Here is a 25,070-nt window from a genome sequence, read left to right on the forward strand (position 1 = left end):
GTTCTTACTTGAGTCAAGGCTGGTGATCAGTGTGAAGATGTCAGTAGTATCCAGTATAAGATAATAATAAGAGGAAAGGGAAATGAGGGTGAGGAAACTGATCCACTTTTAGGATTTGTCCCACAAGATGATGTATAAAATCCTATTCTCAGATTTCAGAAGGGTGTTATGACTAATAAGAGGAAGAGCCACAGTTTAAACTTAATTTTGGTTCTAGAACCCCATCTCTTAATTATTAAAATGTTTAATTTTTAGAGTTGAGGACTGGGGGGGGGCAGAGGAGAATAAGTAAAAATAAATTATCTAAAAATAATTGGTGATTTCTGATCTTAGAAATTTTGAGAACATTCACATTGACTTTAGGAAATTAAGACTTCTGTTTTTAAATATGCACCTAATTTTTCTGTGTAGGGTATTCAAGTAGCTCGAACCCAGGAACTGAAGCCCTATGTCATATTTATAAAGCCATCTAATATGAGTTGTATGAAGCAATCTCGGAAAAATGCCAAGATGATTACAGACTACTTTGTGGACATGAAGTTCAAGGTAAGATACAGAGGAAATAGACGAATTTATTTTTTTCCTAGTAAAATATCAGTGTTGTTTCCACAACATCCCTATGTTAAGGAATGGGATTTTTGTTAAATAATGCCCTTAAGATTTATCCTTTTTACTGGACATGATTTATAGATATTAAAATAAAGTTTAATAAATGCTATAATGCTGTTCTTATTTTTTTCTTTTTTCTAATCTAGCTTCAAAGAAAAAAAGAACTCAAGCCAAGTTTGCAAAGCCACACAAAAAAATTGGTTGTGCCTAAAACTGACATTTACATTTTATTATTTATCATATGAAAAAGTTTGAGGGCAGCCCTGGTGGCTCAGTGGTTTAGCGCCGCCTTCAGCCCAGGGCCTGATCCTGGAGACCCGGGATCGAGTCCCACATTGGGCTCCCTGCATGGAGCCTACTTCTCCCTCTGCCTGTGTCTCTGCCTCTCTCTCTCTGTGTCTGTCATGAATAAATAAATAAAATCTTTAAAAAAAAGAAAAGAAAAAGGAAAAGTTTGAGAACTTACTTTAAAAATGTGGTGAATATATCTTATCTGTAATATGAATTTTCTATAAAAATATATCTCTAAATGCAAACATTATGTATTAATGATGATGGAAATTATAGAGGAGCTGAGACAGGTGGAATTAATTAGTGAACTTTTCCTAGAGTACGCATTATTTTTTTCCAGCTTTAAAAATTAAATCCACCTTAGCCAGGTCATACCATCCTCATGTTAGAAGTGGCAAAATAATGTCATTCTTATCAGTATTTAATTTAAAGAACAGTGTTTTACCTTATAAAATTTCATTTGAAATTTATATATGTTTTATTTATATTTAACTGTAAATTTTGTTTTCTTTCTTTTTTCTTTCTCTTTCTTTTTTGTTTTGTTTGGTTATACACAGTTGAAGGCTTCCAGTGCTTAGATTTTAGAGTAAGATAATTTAAGGCCATATGGGAAGTTGAGGGGATTGTTTTGGCTACCATTACTTAGTTCTGCAAAACCTTGACCAGGGAAACATTAAGATTAAAGATAAAAACATATATTGTGTGGTTTAGAATAGAATAGAATTTATCTGACATGAGCGTTTTTATATAAAATTTATAATGTATGTAACAGCAAAACAAACTGCATATGATTTCTGTTTATCTCATTAAGTCTGTGCTATCCATATTTTTCTATTTCTCATAAAGGATGAAGATCTACAAGAAATGGAAGATTTAGCTCAAAAAATGGAGACACAGTTTGGCCAGTTTTTTGATCATGTGATTGTGAATGACAACTTGCAAGATGCATGTGCCCAGTTGCTGTCTGCAGTTCAGAAGGCTCAGGAGGAGCCTCAATGGGTACCAGCAACATGGGTTTCCTCTGATACTGAGTCTTAAGGAGGCCACCAGCTTAATGCTGGAGCTTTAAGAATATTCAACTATTACAGAGCTCTGGAATAACAGCTGCAATAAAAAACAGCAGTATTTGCCCCATTTTAATGTATGCAACTTTAAATGTGGTACAGTTTATTAATTAATCTAATTTGAAAAAAAATTGCATCATATGTATGTAGAGTTACCTCCTTGGCTTTGAAGGAAAAAAAATGTTTTGTTTTTAATGTTTTCCTTTATGTCATATAAGAATACAAACAATGTCAAGCCACTGAGTAGGAGAACCTTTCTGAGATTTCTTATGGTCTTTGTACAGTTCAGATAAAAGAACTTCCCTAAATAAAATAAGTAGTATTTCATTTCAGAAACTGTATTTAACCTCAAGAAACTTCTGTTTTATGAAACCAGCTTTTACAAAAAGTGAAAAAGTCAGTACTTTTTCACTGACTCAGCAAGAAAAAAGGGTTAATGTACATGTTTCACATTTAACATGAAAGTTTACAGAAATGGTACTGCCCTCATCATTTATACATCAGTCTACAAGGAAAAAAAATATTCTTCAGATCAGAGCTGTAACAATTAATTTGCCTAAAAGCCAATATCTACATCATGTCTAAATTCGGAAAGGGCAATTGACTTTAGTCCTAGAGACCCATAGATGAGAAAACCATGAGGATGCTATTCCAGGAAGTCTTATTTTTCTTTCTTCCCTAAGTCTTAAGACTTCCAGGGATCCCTGGGTGGCGCAGCGGTTTGGCGCCTGCCTTTGGCCCGGGGCGCGATCCTGGAGACCCGGGATCGAGTCCCACGTCGGGCTCCCGGTGCATGGAGCCTGCTTCTCCCTCTGCCTGTGTCTCTGCCTCTCTCTCTCTCTCACTATGTGCCTATCATAAATAAAAAAAAATAATAAAAAAAAAGACTTCCAGTCAGCCGTGCTGCCCCTGTATGTCTGTCTTCTGCATTATTCTCTAATGTTCCCCATCCCCACACCATCCGTCTACTCCCCCAATCTCTTTCTTAAATATAAAACCAAGTATACACATCAAAGTATTTGTAGCTCTTTTTAACTTAGTGATTATCTTCCAAACAAAAAGACAAAAAAAAAAAAAAGAAAAAAATTAAACCCAACCTCCCTCCCCCCCAGAGAAAAACCCCACCAAAGAAAATTAAGTCATTTTTAATGGTACATGAACTTGAATTTGATCTTATGTTGTGTTTTTTCTTTTTGAGAAAAAAAATTCCCCAAACTTGCTGTACAGAGATGGAGGATAAGCAAGCGGCAAACATTTTGAGAACTGCCTGTATCACTACACAGACAGACAGACAGACACACACACACACACACAACTAGAAGAAATCTGATATTTGTCTGGGCCCGGGGGTGGGGGTGGGCGCGGGGGCGGGGGCATCTCTGGCGCCCTACAAAGGCGGTGCACGGGATGCGCCTCTGCACACCGTCAGCTCTATTCATGCCTAAAGCGGGGTTTACACAATTTTAACGGGTGAAGGATTCCAAACTGAGTGACAGTTAACTTGGCTTCCCATTCGCCACACAAGAAACCAAAGTCACGCAATAAACAAGATACAAGAGTAATAAGTCAAAGAACCAAATAGCAAGTCGGTAAGTGCCGGTAGGGGTCAGCTCTGGGTGCTTACTACGTGCCTGCAGTACAGGGGTCTCTAGTTTGTTCAGAGATCCGTCGGAAGAAGCCGTGTCTGGAGAATCTGACAGCGTTCCACAGAAGTCCCCCCCCTTTTTTAATATTGTATTTATTTATTCATGAGAGATGCAGAGAGAGAGAGAGGCAGAGACACAGGCAGAGGGAGAAGCAGGCTCCACGCAGGGAGCCCGATGCGGGACTCGATTCCGGGTCTCCAGGATCACGCCCTGGGCTGAAGGTGGCGCTAAACCGCTGAGCCACCCAGAAATCCCCAAAGTCCTCCTTTTCAAAGGAGTTTTTATCAGTCTTTGGCCCTTCCAGACCTCTCCTGGTTCAGCGACTAGCAGTTCCCGGCTCCTCCGGGCAGCCTTGGCCTTGCCAATCGTCGGTTCCCGGTACCCAGAGCCTGTTTTGACCTCCGCGGGGTCCGTCTCGCGCACCGCCCTCGGGCCCCTCCGGGTTCCCCGCGCCCCGCCCCCTCCAGGTTCTCCCCGTGCCCCGCCCCCTCCTGGTTCCGCCCCGCCCCCTCCGGGTTCCCCGCGCGCCCCGCCCCCTCCTGGTTCTCGCCCCGCCCCCCCTGTCGTGGACGCGCTGCGAGGCGGGGCTTGGCGCCCCGAAGGCAGCCGGAGGTCCGGCCCCGGAGCTGCGGCCCAGCGAGACCCCGGGAAGCCGCCCTCTCGCAGGCCCCGGAGGCCGGGTCGCGGGGAGCCAGGCGCGGGCCGCCGGCGGTTGCGCTGAGGGAGCCCCGAGGGGGAGCGCCATGAGGGCGGACTCGGGGCTTCGGCCAGAGGCCCACCCGGTGAGCGGTGAGGGGCGCTGCGGCCACGGGGGTGGCGGAGGCGGGGGGCGCAGCCCGATCGCCTCCGCGGCTCCTGGGGCGGGGCCGCCGCCTAGGGCTGGGGGCCGCCGAGAGCCCCGCTCGCCGTGCACGCGCGTCCGCCCCTCGGATGCTCACAGGATTGGACCGGAGCGGGCGATGGGAGTTCGTCCCGAGGCCGGGAGCCGAACCCCGGGAGCCAGGCGAGGACCCGGGCGTGCCGATGCCCGGGCCTGAGGGGCCACGTTGCTGTGACGACGCCTCTCTGCCTCGCCTTCCCGGGCCCCTGGGTGCCCCGGGGCTGCCAGCTAGGCCTCTCCTGCGGACTCCTCCCGGAGGGCCTTTAGCCACCCACGGAGGAGACCGCAGTTTCCTAGCGGAGACTATTAATCATGGTCTTTCCCCACCGCCCTCGAACAAATCCCTGCAACCACTCGGAAACCATGAGCAGAACCGTGGTGGCTGCCCCACGCCCGCTGGAGTCTCTCTTCCCGGGCTTGTCAGCCCCTCACTCCCACGGCCCCTTTCCCGCAGGGCTGCACTGCCGAGGCCCGACCGGCCCGCGGCGCCGACCCCCGCCCGCGTCCTGCAGCGAACGGGCTGAGCGCCGGCCAGGCCCGGGCGGCGCAGGCCGATGACGCACGGCGCCTGCGCGCGGCGGCCCGGGCGGGAGGCGGCCGGGGGGGCGGGGCGGGAGGCGGCCGGGGGTGCGGGGCGGGAGCGAGCAGGGGGGCCGGAGGGCGGGGAGCGGGCTGCGAGCTCCGGGCTGCGAGCTCCCGGCTGCGAGCTCCCGGCTGCGAGCTCCCGGCTGCGAGCTCCCGGCGCGCGGCCGCGGGGAAGCCCGGCGTTGGACGCAATGGGAAAGAAGCAGGTGGTAAGCCAGCCTCGGTTCCGTTTGAGTCTCTGGGATTTTGTGTCCGGTGGAGCCCTCCGACTCTTGAGGGGCCTGAAGGTCGGCGGTGACACGTCATTTTCGCGGGATTTTTGAAAACGTGGAAGCGTCGTGTGACCCGCAGCCTTGGGCAGGACGCGGTCGGTAGCCGCCTGACGGTGGCTCTTTCTTAGGACTATTGCTCTTTCCCGGTGGTGAGGTTCATCACTGGATAGTGTCGAGGCAGCCTGCTGTGTCCTGATCTCGTAGCATTTGTGTTAATACGGTGACCGAATGGATCGCTAAATGGGACGGTCGTAGAACCAACTAAAAAAAAAAGTGTCTAAAAATGTAACCCTTTTGAATCAGTGTCCTCTGCAAGCAGCATGAGACACTTGCAACATTAAACTGATTTCGACACATTGCTGATAGTATTTTATTTTGAAAGATTCCAGAATGCGTCTCAACTGTAATCTCTGAATGGCAAACACAACTTTTCTTATCGTTTGTAAGGTTTTTTATTTTATTTTATTTTATTTTATTTATGATAATCACAGAGAGAGAGAGAGAGAGAGAGACAGGCAGAGACACAGGCAGAGGGAGAAGCAGGCTCCACGCACCGGGAGCCCGACGTGGGATTCGATCCCGGGTCTCCAGGATCGCGCCCTGGGCCAAAGGCAGGCGCCAAACCACTGCGCCACCCAGGGATCCCTTATTTATTTTTTATTTTTTTTTTTTTTTAATTTACTTTTTAGGGACGCCCTGGGTGGCTCAGCGGTTTAGCGCCCCCTTCAGCCCAGGGCGTGACCCTGGAGACCTGGGGATCGAGCCCCACGTCGCGCTACCTGCATGGAGCCTGCTTCTCCCTCTGCCTGTGTCTCTGCCTTTCTCTCTGTCTCACAAATAAATAAATAAAATTTTTAAAAATGAATTTATTTTTATAAGGTTTTTTTTTTAATTCTCTCTGCCCCAAAACGCAGTCTCATACTGTTTTCAGAGTGATTTGATTTTATTTTTTTTTTAAGTATGTTGCTATGTGGTTTAAAACCTCCTTTGGCTTCCCACTGAATTAAAATAAAATCTGGACACCTTTTTGTCTATTTATTTTTATTTTTTTAAAGATTTTATTTATTCATGAGAGACACAGGCCCTGGACTGAAGGCGGTGCTAAACCCCTGAGCCACCCGGACTGCCCCCTTTTTGTTTAAAAAGAGCCTAATTAATTAATCTGGTCCTGCCTGTCTTGATAACTATGCATCAGCCCTACCGGGCTTGCTTCTTTTATCTGAAACCATTTCTCCTAAAAGGCTTTGTATTTGCTCCCCTTTGTCTCTTTTCTTCTTTCTTATTCAGGCCCCTTTCGGAAGTCTGAGAGACTTTCTGTAACTAAAATAGCACTCCACATTCTCCCTCATTTGTGTGTGTGTGATCTTCTAATACTTAACCACTAGAATGGAAGTTCCATAAAAGCAGGGATTTCTGTTTTGTTCATTAGTACATCTGTAGTACTTAGAGCCTGGCCTCTGGATAGAAAGGAGTATAGGAAGGAAGGAATTTTATATGAAATTTAGAAATGTTAGAACAATTTTAGAATTGCCCATCTGATTCTCAAGAGTACTTCCTCTGTTGCATTCGATAAACAAGGTTATCAAAAGATTTGAAGTACATGAAATGAAGATGTTCTGAGACTTTTACTTACAAGCAATTTTCTTTTTCTCCCCATAGCGTCCTCCACGAGCCCTTCCACCTGTGCCAAGGTAAACATAAGTTAGAGATTGTATCATTGAGTTTTAAAAATGCAAAATGAATAAAGTGAAAAAGTCAACTAGTTCCATTGCAAAATTATAATAATTCAGAGATGATCTCTTGAAAATTTTAGGAAAAGTCTTCCTAAAAGTTTAAAGGTTAAAAAAAAAAATCCTTGAAAAAAAAATCCTTGAATCATTAGGATAACAGTTATAATTAAATGTTCTATTTCCAAGCCGAACATTGGTAAGATAGTGGTCCATTCTGAATGTCCATTGGTCCATTCTGAACGTCTTGTTTATCAGACTTTTTATCCTCTTTTGTTTGCTAGAATAGTTTCCTCAGTTTAAGCTGATTTTAATCAGTGACAAAATAAGAATTCTTAATCTGCTTAATCCACTTTACTTACAGACAGTAGGAAATATGTATATGTAAGTTCAGAAAATATTGGGGTTATTAGTGGATTTATTAGCTTTTTTACTTATAAAAATAAGCTAGTCTATGAACTAGCTGACTGTATGAAAGCTTATTTTTAATTTATAATGACTTAAGTCAGTTTTCAGCCTGACAATATATTTCTAATTAATAGTTTCTTTTTTTTTTTTTTTTGTCTTTGTCCTAATTAAATTTGGTCGGTGTCATGTAAAGTGCTAATCAAGGTGAGTTAGTTCACTCTTAATGTAAAACTTTTAAAATTTGGAGTTTAGAAGTTAATTTGATTCCTTAATGTTTTTCTTAAAGTTGAACCTGAGTCGTGTAATTTATAATATTGCAATATCCTTTTTTCAAAATAATCTCTCATGACTGCTATCTTTAAAATGAGGGTTGATATATAACACTAGCTGTATGATTGGTATTTGACCTTTCAAATATAAAAGCTCTCATTCTTTTTTTAAAAATATTTTTTTTATTTATTCATGAAAAACACGCAGAGAGAGAAACAGGTTCCATGCAGGGAGCCCCATGTGGCACTTGATCCTGCCCTGGGCCAAAGGCAGGCCCTCAACCACTAAAGCCACCCAGGCATCCCTAAAAGCTCTCATTCTTGAGTGGAGTCACCCAGAACATAATTATTGGCTAGTTTATAGTTGTATAATAAGGACTACATTTTCTTTTGTCTCATTCAATCAGGATAGACTGGGTTATGCTATAATAACTTCAGAATCTCTGACTTCTATAAGGTTATTTTTGGTTAATGTAAAGTACAGTGTGGCAACAATCCAGGGCAGTTGTCTTGTACCACTCTTTACTAATTATGTCGTGAACCAGGCTACTTCCATTCTGTGCTTCTGCCATCTAAACGTGCTTAAGCAAAGAAAGAGAAAGCTGAGTTACTCACCGGCTCTTTCAGTGTTTTGGCAGATCAGTTCTGCTCACAGTGAATGGTTCAAACTAGTCATAGGCCATATCTAAGTGCAAGGAATAAAGGGGATCACATGTATATTTTGTGGGCCCTCTTTTCTAATATTAGAAATGTTGCAGTTTCTAATATTACTGACCAACAATGAGCTACTATCACCACACTATAGACTTTCTTTGACTTTGTCAGTTTCTCCCCCCTCCTTAATTTAATTAATTTATTTATTTATTTATTTATTTATTTTGAGTAGGCTCTGTGCCCAACATGGGGCTTGAACTTTGGGTCCTGAGATCAAGATCATGCTGTACTGAGTCAGCCAGGCACCCCTGAATTTGTCAATTTCTTGCCTTTTTCCCCCTAATTTGTAGAAGTTGGCTGGGCCTCAGGAAGAGAGGGAAAGGTCTTCCCTACTAAAAGTTCCTTTTGACTGTTCTTTGCATTGAATTTTAGGCAGCCTGTTCTATCGTTTTGTTTTGTTTTATAGATGATATTCCACTTAGTCGTCCAAAGAAGAAGAAACCTAAAACAAAAACCACCCTAGGTAAGAAGTTGTTCTTTTTGTGTAGATCACGAGTCTTTCCAGGACCTTAGGCATGACAGATATCACAGATCAGGGAGAGGCAAGGCCCCAGTGTCCCTAGTTGCTGCTGTGTTGAGGATAGAATCAAGATCAGTTTAAAGTAATGAGATTCCTGGTAGTAGTGAGGAATAAGGCAGTGGGAAGCCTGAAGAGTGTCTAGAAGCATTCTTGGAAGAAAGAATTGTGCCACTTAAACTCTTCGTCCTACAACATTCTTGGACTTTTTGAGGTCTTTTATCCCGATACAGCATAAATTGTCTTAAGCTATGATTGGTTTCAGACTCTTGAACAGGATTTGGAGACACAAGGTCCTTGGATCCCTCATTTCAGTCAGCAAATCTCTTCATTAGAACAAGAGTCTGAAGGCAGGGCCATATCATTCATGTATTAGAGGTTCTCTAATGAGAAGGTTCTGTGAACTTTTTTTGTCTTAGTTATTTATCCGCTACTAATCCTGCATGTTCGGTCAGTAACTTAAACTCAGCATGTTCAGAATTCATCATTACCTTCAACAATAAATCCGATTTTTACCTCTTACAGATTTCTGTTAATGGAATCCCCAACTCTCCTGGTCACACAGGCTTGAAACCTCTGTCAGCTCTAACTGGTCCTTCATTCTAATTGTTGCCTCTTACAAGTCTTAAGATGTGAAAATATCTGGATCCGTATATAGTGATATAGTAAACAACTTTGAGTATTAATCTGATATATCAAGTACTGAATTTATTATACTTATAATGTGATAATGTGATAAAAATGTGGGTTAAAGCCAATTCTTATAGACAATTCTTAAAGGCAAAGATGAAACAAAGGACAGTTAATCATCACTTAGGAGCTATTCAAGTCCCTTTTTTTTTTTTTTTCCATCTTTTTAAAACTCTGTAATCTCTGCTCAGGTTATCCTGTTTTTTCCCACTCTGCTTTTCTGTAGGTAGTGCTTCTTTGGAAGGCTTTGTTCAGGCTTCCGTTCACGGGCCGTCTGAGGGCAGTGAGCCACCAAGTAAAGAATCCACAGAGCACCCAAAAGAAGCTCCTGTTCAAAGGAGACAGAAGAAGACGAGGCTACCTCTTGGTATGTGAAGAAACCAAGGTTAGGTTGTGATAGTAGCTTTGATTTGGGGGATATGATTAAAAACTCTGTTCCCATTTTTCCCCACCCATATCTCTTCTTTTTTTTTTTTTATTAAAGTTTTCACTATTAAAGTAACTCTAATAGTTTAAGTCAAGAACACTTTAGAGGGTCTCTTTTGGTCATATATCCATATATTATGAGGGAAGGGATACAAACTCAGGATCAAAACAGAAAGTTCAGATCTTGGTGTGTATAAGAATTTAATATATGACAAAATAGACATTTCAGGTCAGTGAGGAAAGGATAGATTCAGTATTGACAGTAATACAATAAAAGAACAGTTATCATTTATTGAGTCTTACTTTGTTCCAGGCACTACTCACAAGGTAAACAAAATACTATCAAATTGGCAATGCTTTTTTCAGAATACAAAATTAAAAAGTGTTAGATAAAAAAGTGTTGATGAGAAAGGAATACATTCATATACTGCTGATAGGAGCATAAATTAGTATAGCCTGTATGAACTTTTAGGAATAGAAGTGACTACAATAGCTACCATAATTAAGGATGTTAACTGCAACATTATTTATAAGAGTAGAAACTGATAATAATCAATAGCTAACAAAATGATACTGGCTAAATAAATCATGTTTTATCTCTTTATTAGAAACTGAGCACCAGTTAAAAGGACTGTGAAGGTGAAATAGTGACAAGGAGAACCATCAGTAATGTACTGTTGAGTCATCACCCACACATATAATAGGATATATCAAAGGATTTTATTTTTGTTTTAAAATAGCCTATTTTTTTGTGAAATATGCTGTATTTCCCAAAGCTGGCATAACAAATTATCATAGAGTAACTTAAAACAACAGATATTTATTCTCTGACAGCTCTGGAGGACAGAAGTCTGAAATCTAGGTGTCCACAGGGCCAGGCTGCTTCTGAAGGCTCTAGGAAAGAATCCATCCATCTTTTAGCTTCTGGTAGTTGGCAGTCCTTGGTGTTCTTTGGCTGTGGCAGTATAACTATTTTGTACCTTTGTCCTCATACCTTTCCATGTGTTTCTGTGTCCATTTTTTGCTCTTTCTTTTTTAAAGATTTATTTCTTTATTTTAGAGAATGTGCAGGCAGTGGGGAGGGGCAGAGGGAGAAAGAGAGAGAGTCTTAAGATGAAGTCTCAGACTTTGTCCTGAGCATAGAGATGGATGCAGGGCTCGATCTATTGACACAGAGGTCACAACCCGAGCTGAAACCAAGAGTCAGATGCTTAACTGACTGCCACCCACATGCCTCCATATTTTGCTCTTCTTATAATGAATCATTGGATTTCAGTCCCATCCTAATCGAGCATAATCTTATTCTAAATAGACTAGCTGCAAATTTCCAAATAAAGTTTCATACACAGGTACTAGGGGTTAGGAGTTGAACATATCTTTTAGGTGGGGACACAGTTCTACCCAGAACACATGTATATTCATGCATACATAAAGTAAAAACAATGGAAGGATATAGCAAAGTGTTGACAATGTTAGGTTTTTGGGAAGGAGGATTTAACGATAATTTTTATTGTCTTTCTTCATTTATATTTTACTAATTTTTCATATATTGAGCATTATGACTTTTATAGTAATTAGAAGAAAGATAATGGGTTTTGTTAGAGTAAAATAAAGGGAAGGAATAAAGATTGGGAGATCGTTCTTTCCTAGTAACATTGATCACTGATAAATAATTATTTACAAATAATTATTTGATAAATAATTTATCACAAAATAATTTCCCTGACCATTACTTATTCTCTTAGAAAACAGTGGGTCCTGATTGGGTGAAAAAATTACAGGAAAAGAGGGCAGAAACTGGAAAAGTCTATAGTTTTTAGAGGCAAGTTGAAGTGGGATACTGCAGTATGTGGGCAGAAGAGTGGAAAAACAGAAATGATGCTCAGAAAGTTTGATGATTTCTTTGTATGATCTGTTTCATTACTGGCAGCAAATATAGTTGAATTAAAACTACCATCTTAGTTAATTCAATTAGGGTATGAATTTGAAAATCTGGATGGATACCAGTACCTAGTTTTACAACTTACGAAAAATGTATTTACAGAAACGAGTTGACCATTTTTAGAAAATTCAGAACCCAACTAAGTTCTGGGCCAGAGAGTACCTGTCACTGCCATTCCAGAATGCACCCACCTGTGCATGTACAGCCTTCTGGATTTCTGAGTTTTTAGTTTTGTTTTATTTTTTGTTTTGTTCTGGATGAGTACAATAGACTGACTCTACTTCTATTGCATTTCTAGTTTGGGCTATAAACATTTTATTAAAATAGAATTCTAGGGGCTTTGAGGACATTCCAGGAAGCTGTTGTCCGTATTTTCAGATTGGAAGAGTAGCTAGCAGATGAGAAGGCTTTGTTGACTTACTTAAACTTAATACCCTGTGCTCGGGAGGGAGTTAACATAGCAGGCCTGGGACTGCTCTCATTAGGCCTGATTGCAAGGTAGCCTCTTCACTGGCCTCTGCAACTTAGCTGGTGAGTAGTTCCCTACGCTGATAATGGAACTTTCCCTAAGTTATAAGGGTGGTTTACTCCGCGATTGTGAATGTAGTATGATTTATGCTGAACACCTGCTTTGTTTCTGGGAATCTGGAATTTTGGTATGTGCTAGGCAGGGGGTGTCTATGTGATCAGGTGCCAATAAAAGCCTTGGGTGCCAAGTTTGTAATGAGCTTCCTTGGTAGAGAAAGTGTCACACATGTCAGCTTGTTGCTGGAGGAGTTAGTGCATCCTGTGTGACTCCATTGATAGAAGAACTTGGAAGCTTATACCTAGTTTCCTCTGGACTTTGCTCTGTGTGTTTTTTCCTTTTGCTGATTTTGCTTTATGTCATTTCAGTCTAATAAGTTGTAACTGAATATAAGGACTTGTGAGTGTAATGACTTCTGAGTCCCATGAGTCCTTTGGGTGAATCACTGAAACACAGGTAATCTGTGGGCTCCCACAAAACTCTGGATGTTGGATTACTTGAATTTTTCCATATTTTTTGACATTGTAATTTCAAATATTTTAGTGTTGAAGGATATAAAATTATAAAAATTAGTAAAATGATGAAAAAATTTTGGCCTGATTAAAAATTTTAAAGTAATCTCATAAGTTTTAAGTATTACTTTTCTTTTTATGTTATAGTAATTTGAAAATTTACTCTCTATTTTCAGAATTGGAGACTTCTTTAACCCAAAAGAAAACATCTGGCTCATCTTTATTACGGAATGAAAATGGCATTGATGTGGAGCCAGCTGAGGAGGCAGTTATTCAAAAACCTCGAAGAAAGACAAAGTAAGATTTTATTTGTCCTTCTAAATATTCTTTAGGGACACTGTGCTACTTAATTCAGAGCTTTCAAAGGTACCTTTTGATTAAGTCTTATTAAACACTCAAGTAGGATTACAAAAATATCATTTAAACCAACTAATGATAAATTTGAAAAGAGTAAACAATTGAAGAAGTAAAATGCTAAAATTAAAGATCTTAGGAGCTAAAAAAAAAAAAAAGATCTTAGGAGCTGTCTCTAAAAAAGAGGAACATCCATAGAAGATATTATATAAGTAGCAAAAAGTAAATACTAAAGATACTGAAATTTGAAGGTAATATTAATAAAGTAGACTATTGTGATGTATTTTCTCATGTTGATAGAATTCAGATTATGATTATTTCAGCAATAAATAAAAATATGTATTTTAGTATAGGAAATTAAGTCTTGGATAAAATAGTATATACTTTAAAGAAGTACACTGGAAGTTATATGACGCTATTGTTTGTATTTGGAAATGCCCTACAAATAGTGATCAATATTTATATAGAATCCTATCGCTTTAAGTGTGGAAAGAACCTTACAGATGTAGTTCAGTCACTTCATTTTCCAGATGAGAAAACTGAGGCCCACAGAAATGTATGTGATTTGCTGCATATTAACAGTTAAGAACAGACCCAGTTAAGTAAAAATGAAATTTCTCAACTCCAAGTCCAAGGCTCTTTTATAGGTACCTCCTTTATGTGGGTCTGTAAAAGTATAATACTAATCTGTTTTTCTTACATTCTTCCTGAGTACAGGAAAACCCAGCCAGCAGAATTACAATATACCAATGAACTAGGAGTAGAAGATGAGGACATAATTACTGATGAGCAAAGTGGTCCAGAACAACAGTCTATATTCACTGCACCCACTGGCATTAGCCAGCCTGTAGGCAAAGTGTTTGTGGAAAAAACCCGTAAGTAGTTCCTTGTTTTGGAACTTAAGATTTTTAGTATTTACACAAGGCTATACCTTTGACTTAGGAATCAAATTTCTGGAGATCTGAATTAAGGCAATAAAAATATGGACAAAAGTTTATACACAAAACTAATTATTATGTTATTCTTGAGAATGAAAAGTTGGAAACAACATAAGTATAAAATAGAAGGGGTATGATTTCAGGTAGTTATGGTGTATCTATATAATAAAATCTGCACCATTAAAAATAATGTTTAGGGAGAATATTCATTTCATGGAAAGATTTAATGAAAAATAGATACACACCTAACTATAGAGAAATGTATAAGACAAAAGACTAGAAGGAAATATGCCAAAATATTAATGCTGATTCTTTTTGGGTTACGGGACTATGAGTTCTTTAGAAAATTTCCCCCCACTCCCTTCACCCATTCCTTTATTCTTGTACTTTACCAGTTTTCCAGTATGGGTAGTGGCGAGTGGCATTGGTTGTGGGGCAGCTAATGATATATTTTATAATTAAAAATAAATGAGAGAAGATACATGATGGTATTACCATATTAAATAAGAAATACAACCTTGTAGCTTCAGATTCTTTTGGAAAGTAGTCTTGACATTGTATAATGTGCATAGATTACAAAACTGCATTTACAGTATTTAAGAAAAACATACAGAAAGCATGATTGTGATCATATATATCCCATGGATATGCTATGAGTATGCACGTAAAGAACTTAAATGAACCATAACATTAGTTCTAAAAATTTACAATTTAGATTTTATGTACATCCATTTTAGAATTTCTATTCTGTAAGATGTCATCTAAGGGATCTTGAAGTTCTTGGCCAGTGAGAAACTTGTGATCCCGGGAACCTAACTTCATCAGGGTCTAACGGTTGGTGAGGAATTGAGACTTGAATGGAGATTTCATGGCTTCTAGTCAAGTGCTTTTATTAGTATACTGTGTTGCTATTTAATTTCTGTTTTTAAGCAATATCACTGAATCCTCATTTTTAAGCAATACCGATTTTTTAATCTGTTTTTAAAACAGTGTATTCAATCCGCATTTTTACTCTTGTTTTCCTTAGCACAGAAACTTCCCCACTAGAGTAATTGACCATAAAAGACACTCGTCTGCCCAGAGTTGTCTTTTCTTAGGGAAAATTAGGTATTGCACCTCAGCCTTTCATCCTCCAAAACACTTGACAGCCCAATTTGGCAAATGTAATTGAAATGGGACCCTTCCTGCTTCCTGAGATCCATTTGTAGATTGGTAGATCTGCAAGAAGGAGCCTCGTGAACAGTAAAAGGATAAAGCGCTGTGCACATGGTGTTGAGGTGCTGACACTTGAACTGATACTTGTCACAGGAATCCTAAAGTTTATGAAACAACCCCTTTCTTCTCTGTCATCACTGAAGGCCATGCTGCACACACTGGCATCTTTTCCTAAGAAATTCAAAGTGCTTTCAAACATTGACTTAGCTTTATAGTGTTGTCATTTAAACTTTAATAAACTTCTAAAGTCTCAAAATTAGAATTTTGTAGATTATGTCACATTAAAGGTTTTTAGACTTTGTCCTGAGTGAGAAGTTCCTTATTGTATTTCATGAAATATAATTGATTCCTAAAACTGTTACTTTAACATCTGTTTTGGGATGAGAGGAAAGCATACGGGCTTTATTTTCTCTAAAGAAAAAAGGATAGTGGATTTAAGCAACCAAAAGAAAAGAGCCTTCTCAAACAAGGACTGGGTCAGGGAGAATTTTTAGATGGGAAAAAAGCAAAATCTCAGTCCCAGGGTTCGAACCGTGTGAAATAAGATAAAAAGACAACCAGGGTTCTTTGTCGCTAGTTGTTAATAATTGTGTAATGTGTACTTAGGGCGATTCCAGGCTGCTGATCGTTCAGAGTTGATAAAGACCACAGAAAATATCGAGGTGTCAATGGACATGAAGCTTTCCTGGACAACCAGAGATGTTGCACTCTCAGTGAACCGGGCTTTCAGGTGGCTGCTTCTGCGGGACTTTTCTTAAATGTTGCAGGATTTTTTTTAAAAGTATTGATTGCTCAATATTGTTAACAAAATTGACAACTTAAAATAGTCAATAGGTATATTTTTTAAAACTCCATTTAATTGGAGTTAAATCGTCTATTTGTAATAAAAAGAAAAGGCTTGTTTTTACTTTTTTGAAATGGTGAGTTTTACTCTTTCACGTGAAGAGATTTAAAAACTATTTTAGCTTTTTACTTTAGTAATACATGTGTAATAATGAAACCCTTTTCCATTCAGGATGATTGGTCTCTTTTCTCATGGCTTCTTGGCTGGCTGTGCTGTGTGGAACATTGTTTTCATATACGTGCTAGCAGGAGATCAGCTTTCTGACTTCTCAAACCTTCTGCAGCAGTACAAGTCTTTGGCATATCCATTCCAGAGTCTTCTCTACTTGCTTTTAGCTCTAAGTACTATTTCAACTTTTGACAGGTAAGACTATTATGACTATACATCCCTCTCACTTTTCTTCAGGTGGAAATGTTGAGCAAAATATGTCCCTGACTATGATAGTTTTCAAACTAGAATTATAATATATTAATATTATTTTGGCTTTTATTTTAAAGGCTGTTTCTGTTTTGGGGGATGGGATGGGAATACTCTCAGTGAAAGCATCCTCAAAATCTAAACCCATTCCAGCATCAACTCTAGGTCTAAAATTTCATCCAAATATAATCGACAAATACAGCCCCAAATATCATCTTCTAAGTCATCTGAATCAAGTATAGGTGATTTGGGTATTGTATGAGTTTCCTAGGGTTGCTATAATAAAGTACAGTTGACCCTTGAACATCACAGGGTTTGGGTGTGCCGACCTCCTGCAAGGCAAAAATTCGTGTATAATTTTTTATTCCCTCAGAACTTCTAGCCTACTGTTGACCAGAAACCTTACTGATAACAGATAGCCCATTACCACAAGTTTTGTATATGTATTATATATTTAGTATTATATACTAAATAGGTAAGCTAGGGGGTGCCTGGGTGGCTCAGTTGATTGAGCGGCTGGCTCTTGATTTCAGCTTGGGTCATGATCTAAGGGTCATGGGATCAAGCCCTAAGGCTCCATGCTCAATGGGGAATCAACTTGAGGATTCTCTCTTTCTCCCTCTCCCCCTCCCCCCCAGTTGTTGCATGTGCATGCATGTGCTCTCTCTCTCTAAAATAAATCTAAAAAAATTATAAAAAATAAACTAAAAAAAATAAACTAGAAAAAACAAGTTATTAAGAAAGCCATAAGAGAAAATACATTTGGGGTACTGTACTATAGTTACTGAAATACATCTTTTTTTTTTTTAATTTTTTATTTATTTATGATAGTCACAGGGAGAGAGAGAGAGAGAGGCAGAGACACAGGCAGAGGGAGAAGCAGGCTCCATGCACCGGGAGCCTGATGTGGGATTCGATCCCGGGTCTCCAGGATCGCGCCCTGGGCCAAAGGCAGGCGCCAACCCGCTGCGCCACCTAGGGATCCCTGAAATACATCTTCATATTGATGGACCTACGCAGTTCAAACCTTTGTAGCTCAAGGGTCAACTGTACTACAGACCGGGTGACTTAAAGCAACAGGAATTTATTCTTTCTCAGTCTGGAAATGAAGGTGTTGGCCAGGTTGGTTCCTTTCTGGAGGGCTGGTGGCTGGTGGGAAAGTCTCTTCCACACCTTTCCTTAGTTTTCAGTGGTTACTGGCATTCCTTGGAGTTCTTTGGCTTGTAGATGCATCACTCCAACCTCTGCCTTTCTGCCATGTGGTGATTTTCCCCGTGATCTCTTCTCTTCTTATAAGGCCACCGGTTGTACTGAATTAGGGGCCCTTTAAATGACCTCATCTTAACTTGAAAACAGCTGTAAAGACCCTCCTTCCAAATAAGGTCATGTCCACAGGTGCCAGGGGTTAGAAGTTCACCAGGTCTTCAAGAATACAATTGAACCCATTAAGAAAAACAGCAACTTACAGCCTGTTGAAATGGGTAATAGGGGTAGAATCTAAAGAAATTTTGCAGATCAAGTTTAATTTGTTTCTTCAGTGTCTTAACTCCAAAGGAATGTTGACTAAATATTAATCTAGTTGAATGTTTTATGTGGCTTTTGTAAATAAGATATTTTTTCATGTGTATCTAGTGTTAACTGTAGTTACTTAAAGCTTAAACAATGTACGTGGTAGCATTAGAATAGAGAATGAAAGAACTGTGATTAAGAAAGTGCAGTTTTGTAAGAAGTTTACGAGTGCATTGTGACAAGAAGCTTTTGTATTTTCTAGAATTGATTTTGCTAAAACATCAGTAGCAATCCGAAATTTTCTTGCCCTGGATCCAACAGCTTTAGCCTCTTTCTGTGAGTAAATGTTTTCATTTGATAATTGTATAATACTTGAATTACACTGTAATTTTGAACCAGGAAAAGTTTAAATTTACTTTTAGAAAGATTTTATATTACTACTTATAGACATTACTTATAGATGTTTAGTGGAATTTGTAATTAAAAAAAGATAGGTATAGTTTTAATAGGATTATTTTTCAATAGAGTTGATCTAAATAACTATTAAAAGTTGAATTTATTCTATATTTCGATATGTTTTGGTTTTTTGTTTTCTACTTGATATCAAACAGATTGAGTTGGCATAGCATTTCAATAACAGATACTATTTTGTATCTTCTTGATAATTTGGGATACATTTTGTTCTAAGTCATGAGACTATTAATAAAACTAGTTTTAAGACCTTGAGTAAGTCATTTATAATTTCTTAAAAGATCTTCTAGGTTCTTGTAATTTCTAATGAGGAAATAGTGAGCATCTCAAAATACCCTTCTGAGTCTAGGTTCTTTAAAAATAAAATAAGGCTAGCCAGCCTATGGAAATTGATCAAATGAATTTCTTTTCTGTCATTATCCCTCAAAGTATAGGTTATTTTTGACCTTACAGTAATCTATAAATTCAAAATAAACTGGATTGTTAAAAATACATTATTAGTAATTTCATTTGTCTTTTTCTTAGTGTACTTTACTGCTCTTGTATTGTCTCTGAGTCAGCAAATGACAAGTGACAGGATCCACCTTTACACACCCTCCTCTGTTAATGGTAGCCTCTGGTAAGATGCACAATAGCATTGGCAATTGATGGGAATAACAGCAGCAGTGGTAGTAAGGGTACTACTCTTATCCTTCACTCTTTTTTATATGTTTTCATCTATAAATAATAATGAAGGCCCTGTTTTTGTTTCCATAATTATGGCAAGAAAAAGTACTCAATTGCAGTGGTTAGTGGATAATTATTGTTGTTTATACTTGCATTTTTAATGAAATATATTCTTTTTATAAATCTGTCTTAGATCTAGTAATTTACGATTTTAAGGTCGTTCATATACAATGAATTAGGGAAGCCCTGTACCCTCACTCCGTTAGGAGGTCTAATACCCCAAAGTAGTGCTGGGATGGAGTCAGATAACCAAGCAGTGCTAGAAAGAGAGCAGTTTAGAGAGAGTCAGTCTCCACAGATCAATGGCTAGTCATGAAGCTCACAGGCAGGTTGAGTGTCCAATTCACAAAACTCACAGGGGCAGTCTTTTTTGAGAGTGTCTGGGGCATCAGTAGCATCACAGTAGTTAGAAAGGGAAACTTAAAAAATTGCTTGGCAATACTAAATTTTCATTTATATCAATGTATAAAGCAGATTTGAGTTCAGTGTTCCCGTGTGTGTGTGTGTGTGTGTGTGTGTGTGTGTATTATATAGTATATATTTCATGCTTGTTGTTATTTCTCTAGGTGAGGATTGTTATTTTTTTTAAAGTTCACTAAATAGATATATTTGGATATATGAAACCAATGGAGACATTTCTAACAAGTATTTCTATACCTTTAGGGCAGCAGGTGTTGAGGAACAGATTCTTCAGCCCTGGATTGTGGTGAATCTCGTGGTGGCCCTTCTGGTTGGACTATCTTGGCTTTTTTTATCTTATAGGCCAGGCATGGATCTTAGTGAAGGTATTAAAGAAAAAATAGGTGGGGTGCTTGGGTGGTTCAGTCGGTTGAACTTTTGATTTCAGCTTGGGTCATGATCTTAGTGGTCCAGTCATTATCTTGGAGTTGTGGGATCAGCCTGAGCTCAGTAAGTAGGGATCTGCTTGTCTCTCTGCACTTCCTTCCCCCTACCTTGTGTGCATATGTGCACACTGTCTCTTTCTCTCAAAACTTAAAAAAAAAAAAGAATAAAGAAAAAATCGTATAAGAATATCATGAAATTTGTTGATTTTATAAATCTTTTAATGGATATAGCTTATGAAATTCTGATACCATAAGATGCATTTAAAATAATATAATAGGGGGATCCCTGAGTGGCGCAGCGGTTTGGTGCCTGCCTTTGGCCCAGGGCGCGATCCTGGAGATCCGGGATCGAATCCCACGTCAGGCTCCTGGTGCATGGAGCCTGCTTCTCCCTCTGCCTGTGTCTCTGCCTCTCTCTCTCACTGTGTTCCTATCATAAATAAATAAAAATTAAAAAAAATAAAATAAATAAAATAAATAAAATAAAATAATATAATAGGAGTGACAATAAAGTGGTGAAACAATGCCAAGAGAAGCAGAGACAGTGTCAAGGAAAGCTGGGGCCTCAAAGTACCTATAGAAAATCTCCTATGGCCCATGTGCATATTTATGTTTAAGAGGTATTTTTTTCTGAATTCTTCAAGTATTTTATAGAGTCTTTGCTTTTCATTTCTCCTAATCTCCTTCTGATCAAAGTAGCTCTTAATTTGAAATAAATCATGCTTCATCTATGTAGTATTTGTCAGACACATATTCATTCTTATTTCCTCCTTTACCTGGCACAGATTCTTCACCCTTCATTGTCTAATGAAGTGTTTAGTAATCCTAGCTCTAGTGTGCCCAGTGTAAAGTGAGATTTACTAATCTCTAGTCCCTAGACCAGACTCCTTTAGGAACACCTGGAGAAGAGGAATCATATTAGCAAACTGGTAGTCCTTGAGCACACTGCTTTAGAACTGCTAGGATTTGTAGTGTAACATATTTCTTGGCAGACATTCCACACTTTCACCTTTGAATCTCTTTGATATTTTCTAGACTTTGGTTATGATTTTATTCTTGATTGGATAAATATCCTGAGCCTTTCAGTGCAATTTGATAACTAATGACAATCCCGGAAGTCTTAGACTTGAGAATCACCCCAGTATTTCCATTTGTAAAAACTAAGACAAAAGTTGTAATCTGGTGCAATTTTATTCATGAATGTACCCTTTTGCATCGTAATCCTCATGTTCCTTCACATGAGAATTGAAGAATATTCTGTTGCTTTATTCCTTTGGTATATTTTTAAAGTATTCTTAAAAGTTGTCTTAGGCTCTACATATTTTGCTGTTTTTTTGTTTCCACTCAGCATAGTTTTTAGTCATTCGAGGAATTTTTCATCTAATATTTATATCAGAGGACTTTATTAAATTCCCAAGATCTTCTTTTTCTACATTTATTGGTATTTTGACAAATTACACATCTATGCTAAGTAATAGTTTAAATGTAGAAATGTCAACTAATAACATTCTACACTGTGTTTGGGATTGAAGCTGGATCCAGCTGGCTTGTGCAGTATTGAGCCTAAATCACAAAGCGTGTATTACTTAATATTTCAGAATCTTGCTCTCTCTCAAGGCCATGTGACTGTCTCTTAGGGTCATATAACATTTTATTTCTATGTGGATAAAAAGAGTAAATATAAAATGAAGATGAGAACTTTGTTTATTGGGTTGTTTTGGTGACTAAATGGTATAATAATTCTGAGAGCTTGCTCTTCATCTGTGGCTCCATTGAGGATTACGACAGTTACCATAGAATTAGACCTTTCAGCTGTTTAATGATCCTGGGTTGTCTGACCTACATTTTCTGGTGTGAGAGTTACTGTAGTATCTCCATTACATATGTCTTATTTTTCAGTGGTTTGCAATACATTTAAAACTTGAACATTTTAAAATGCAAAACTTGTACATTTGTCAGTCACCTTTCAAATCAGATTTCATTATCAAGAATTGTTATTTGTACATGAAGACTTTGTATTAAATATATTAAAGTTGTCAGTATGTCGAGTGAGTCTTTAAAACTAAGCCGGAAAATTCTTTTTGGAGTACCTGGAAACCAGTCTGAGTATGATCTGTTCATTTTCTCTCTCAGAGTTGATGTTCTGCTCAGATGTGGAAGGATATCCTGACCAAGCTAAAGGACTCAAAGTGTCTTCATAATGCCAGCTCGTCTTCAGTGTAGTACTGGCCTGGTATTTTTCCTATTCTTGTTTTTAAATGCATTTTTTAAGACATGTACAGGTGTATTTGAAATTGATTTTTTGATTGTATGGTACTGAAAATTTTCTAAAGATTATGAAAAATGTTAAAACTTGTATCTGCAATTCATACCCAAATGTTAATCTGTGTAGCATTGTCATCTTAAAGACAAAGGAGGTAATGAGCTAGAAACCAGCAGGTGAAAGTGTTTATTTCCTGTTCTCTCAAATGAGTTGCATTTATAATCATTATTGTAAAAAGCTGTATTATAGAAAAAGCCATTACTTAGTGTTACAAAATATGTATCAGGTTTAACCATAAAAAGTAGGGAATAGGAAAGAAAGGGACAAAAGACCTTTATTTTTAATTCTCCTTACTGAATAAATTAAAATATGAAATCTGTCTTTTTTCAAACTGGCTTGGTGGTTGTGGTTATGTATCATGTAAGAAGTATAATGTAATTTAACTTGAAAGATGATTTACTTCATGACTAATAAAAAGAAAATGTACCTTTTCTGTTTGAAAAGTTTCACATTGGGACTATACCAAAATAAAAAGCTTTTGCATCAACAAAATGAAAGGCAACTTACTGAATGGGAAAAGATATTTGCAAATATTTGATATGTTTGGTAAGATGTTAATATCCAAAATATGTAGAGAACTGGAGGGGCGGGGCAAAAGGGTGGAGGAGTAGGGTCCCCAAATCCCCTGTCCCACCAGCTTACCTAGATAACTTTCAAATCATCCTGAAAACCTATGAATTTGGCCCGAGATTTAAAGAGAGAACAGCTGAAATGTTACAGAGAGAAGAGTTCGTGCTTCTAACAAGGTGGGAAGATGGAAAATTAAAAAGAATCCAGTGAAGGAGGGGCCCCTGCGAGGAGCCAGGCTAAGGGGGGCAGCAAGAGCCTCCAGGACAGGAAAGCCCAGCCCCAGAGAAGCAGGAACTTTAACAATCTTCCTGGATGGAAAGGTGCTTTCAGGGAACTCAAGCAGAATCCCAGGAGGGTCAGTGGAGACCCCAGGTTCCCGCGGTCACTAACAGAGGAGGTGCGCCCGGGGGAGAGTGCGCCACACCCACAGGCCCAGCTCTCTAAAGGGCTGGAGCACGGGCCGGCGGGGCCTCGGGAGCAGCTCAGGCGACAGCTCGGCGAGGAGGGGGCTGCACGCCCCGGAGCTCGATTCCAGAAGCGCAGGCCCCGGAGCCCAGGACACGGGGGGACACAGCCCAGGATCCTGCGCTCCCCCGGGACAGGCGGAGGCCGGGAGGATACAGGACAGTGGGGACGCTCCGCTGCGGGGCGCCCCCAAGCTGTGCAGAGCAGCACCCCCTGCACCCAGAGCATCCAGACACCTGCGGACTGGGAGCTGCGGGAGTTACTGGGGGAGCTGACTTCAGGGCTTGGACCTCCGCCAGTGGTGGTGTTTCTCCTGGTGTCATCGTGTGCCTGGGACGGAGCCGGGTCACCATGGAACAGGGGCCTCATGGGGTTAACAGCTCCCACTGAGGTAGGTAGGGGGGCACCCGACAGGTAGGGGGGCACAGCTTCCCCAGGTGCACACACCTGAGAGCACAGCAGGCCCCTCCCCCAGAAGACCCGCTGGAAGGACAGGGGAAGAACAAGTTCTTGACCAAGCAGCACTGGAAAGGTCCAGGAGAAGCAGAGGGATTTACAGTATAGTATTTATAGTATAGTTAACCAAGGGGTAACCCCTGGTTTTTTGTTTGTTTTCATTTTTTGGTTTTGTTATTGTTGTTTGTTTTTTACTTTTTTCTTCCTTTTTTCAGTTCAACTTGTTTTTAGCCACTCTGCACTGAGCAAAATGACTAGAAAGAAGAACTCACCACAAAAGAATCAGAAACAGTACTCTCTGCCACAGAGTTACAGCATTTGGAATACAATTCGATGTCAGAAAGCCAATTCGGAAGCACAATTATAAAGCTACTGGTGGCTCTGGAAAAAAGCATAAAGGATTCAAATTTATATCTAATCAAGCCAAAATTAAAAATCAATTAAATGAGATTCAATCCAAACTGGAGGTCCTAACAACGAGGGTTAATGAGATAGAAAAACAAGTGAGTGACATAGAAGACAAGTTGATGGCAAGGAAGGAAGCTGAGGAAAAAAGAGAAAAACAAAAGATCATGAGGAAAGGTTAAGGGAAATAAATGACAGCCTCAGAAAAATCTACATTTAATTGGGGTTCCAGAGGGCGCTGAAAGGGACAGAGGACCAGAAAGTGTATTTGAACAAATCATAGCCGAGAATTTTCCTAACTTGGGGAGGGAAACAGGCATTCAGATCAAGGAGATAGAGAGACACCCCCCTAAAATCAATAAAAACTGTTCCAACATCCTGCCATTTAATAGTGAAACTTGCAAATTCCTAAGATAAAGAGAAGATCCTTAAAGCAGCAAGAGACAAGAGATCC

General features: G+C 39.5%; 2 protein-coding genes across 3 annotated transcripts in view; both read left to right on the forward strand.

Moving 5' to 3' along the window:
* The window catches only part of MPP4 (MAGUK p55 scaffold protein 4), a 40,201-nt gene extending 37,898 nt beyond the window's left edge, over positions 1-2,303 (forward strand). The window contains exons 22-23 of the mRNA XM_026002453.2: positions 412-546; positions 1,747-2,303. Of these exons, the coding sequence (XP_025858238.2) occupies positions 412-546; positions 1,747-1,938 (327 nt within the window). The 3' untranslated portion in view covers positions 1,939-2,303. The remainder of the gene's footprint in view (positions 1-411; positions 547-1,746) is intronic.
* Positions 2,304-4,201: 1,898 nt separating this feature from the next.
* TMEM237 (transmembrane protein 237) lies at positions 4,202-23,212 on the forward strand. Of its 2 annotated transcripts, none has more exons than XM_026002533.2 (13): positions 4,202-4,392; positions 7,007-7,038; positions 7,676-7,686; positions 8,872-8,928; positions 9,899-10,039; positions 13,255-13,375; positions 14,150-14,307; positions 16,192-16,315; positions 16,601-16,792; positions 18,618-18,691; positions 19,352-19,445; positions 20,216-20,337; positions 22,531-23,212. In XM_026002533.2, exons 1-13 carry the CDS (start codon positions 4,354-4,356, stop codon positions 22,596-22,598), a joined length of 1,233 nt encoding a protein of 410 aa, XP_025858318.1. In that variant the 5' UTR covers positions 4,202-4,353; the 3' UTR covers positions 22,599-23,212. The 2 variants fall into 2 exon arrangements, with proteins under 2 accessions (XP_025858318.1, XP_025858319.2); XM_026002534.2 differs by lacking the exon at positions 4,202-4,392 and adding an exon at positions 5,030-5,284.
* Positions 23,213-25,070: the final 1,858 nt, after the last annotated feature.

The sequence above is a fragment of the Vulpes vulpes genome, chromosome 16 (genome assembly GCF_048418805.1).
Source record: "Vulpes vulpes isolate BD-2025 chromosome 16, VulVul3, whole genome shotgun sequence".
In the NCBI taxonomy this organism is placed as follows: domain Eukaryota; kingdom Metazoa; phylum Chordata; class Mammalia; order Carnivora; family Canidae; genus Vulpes; species Vulpes vulpes.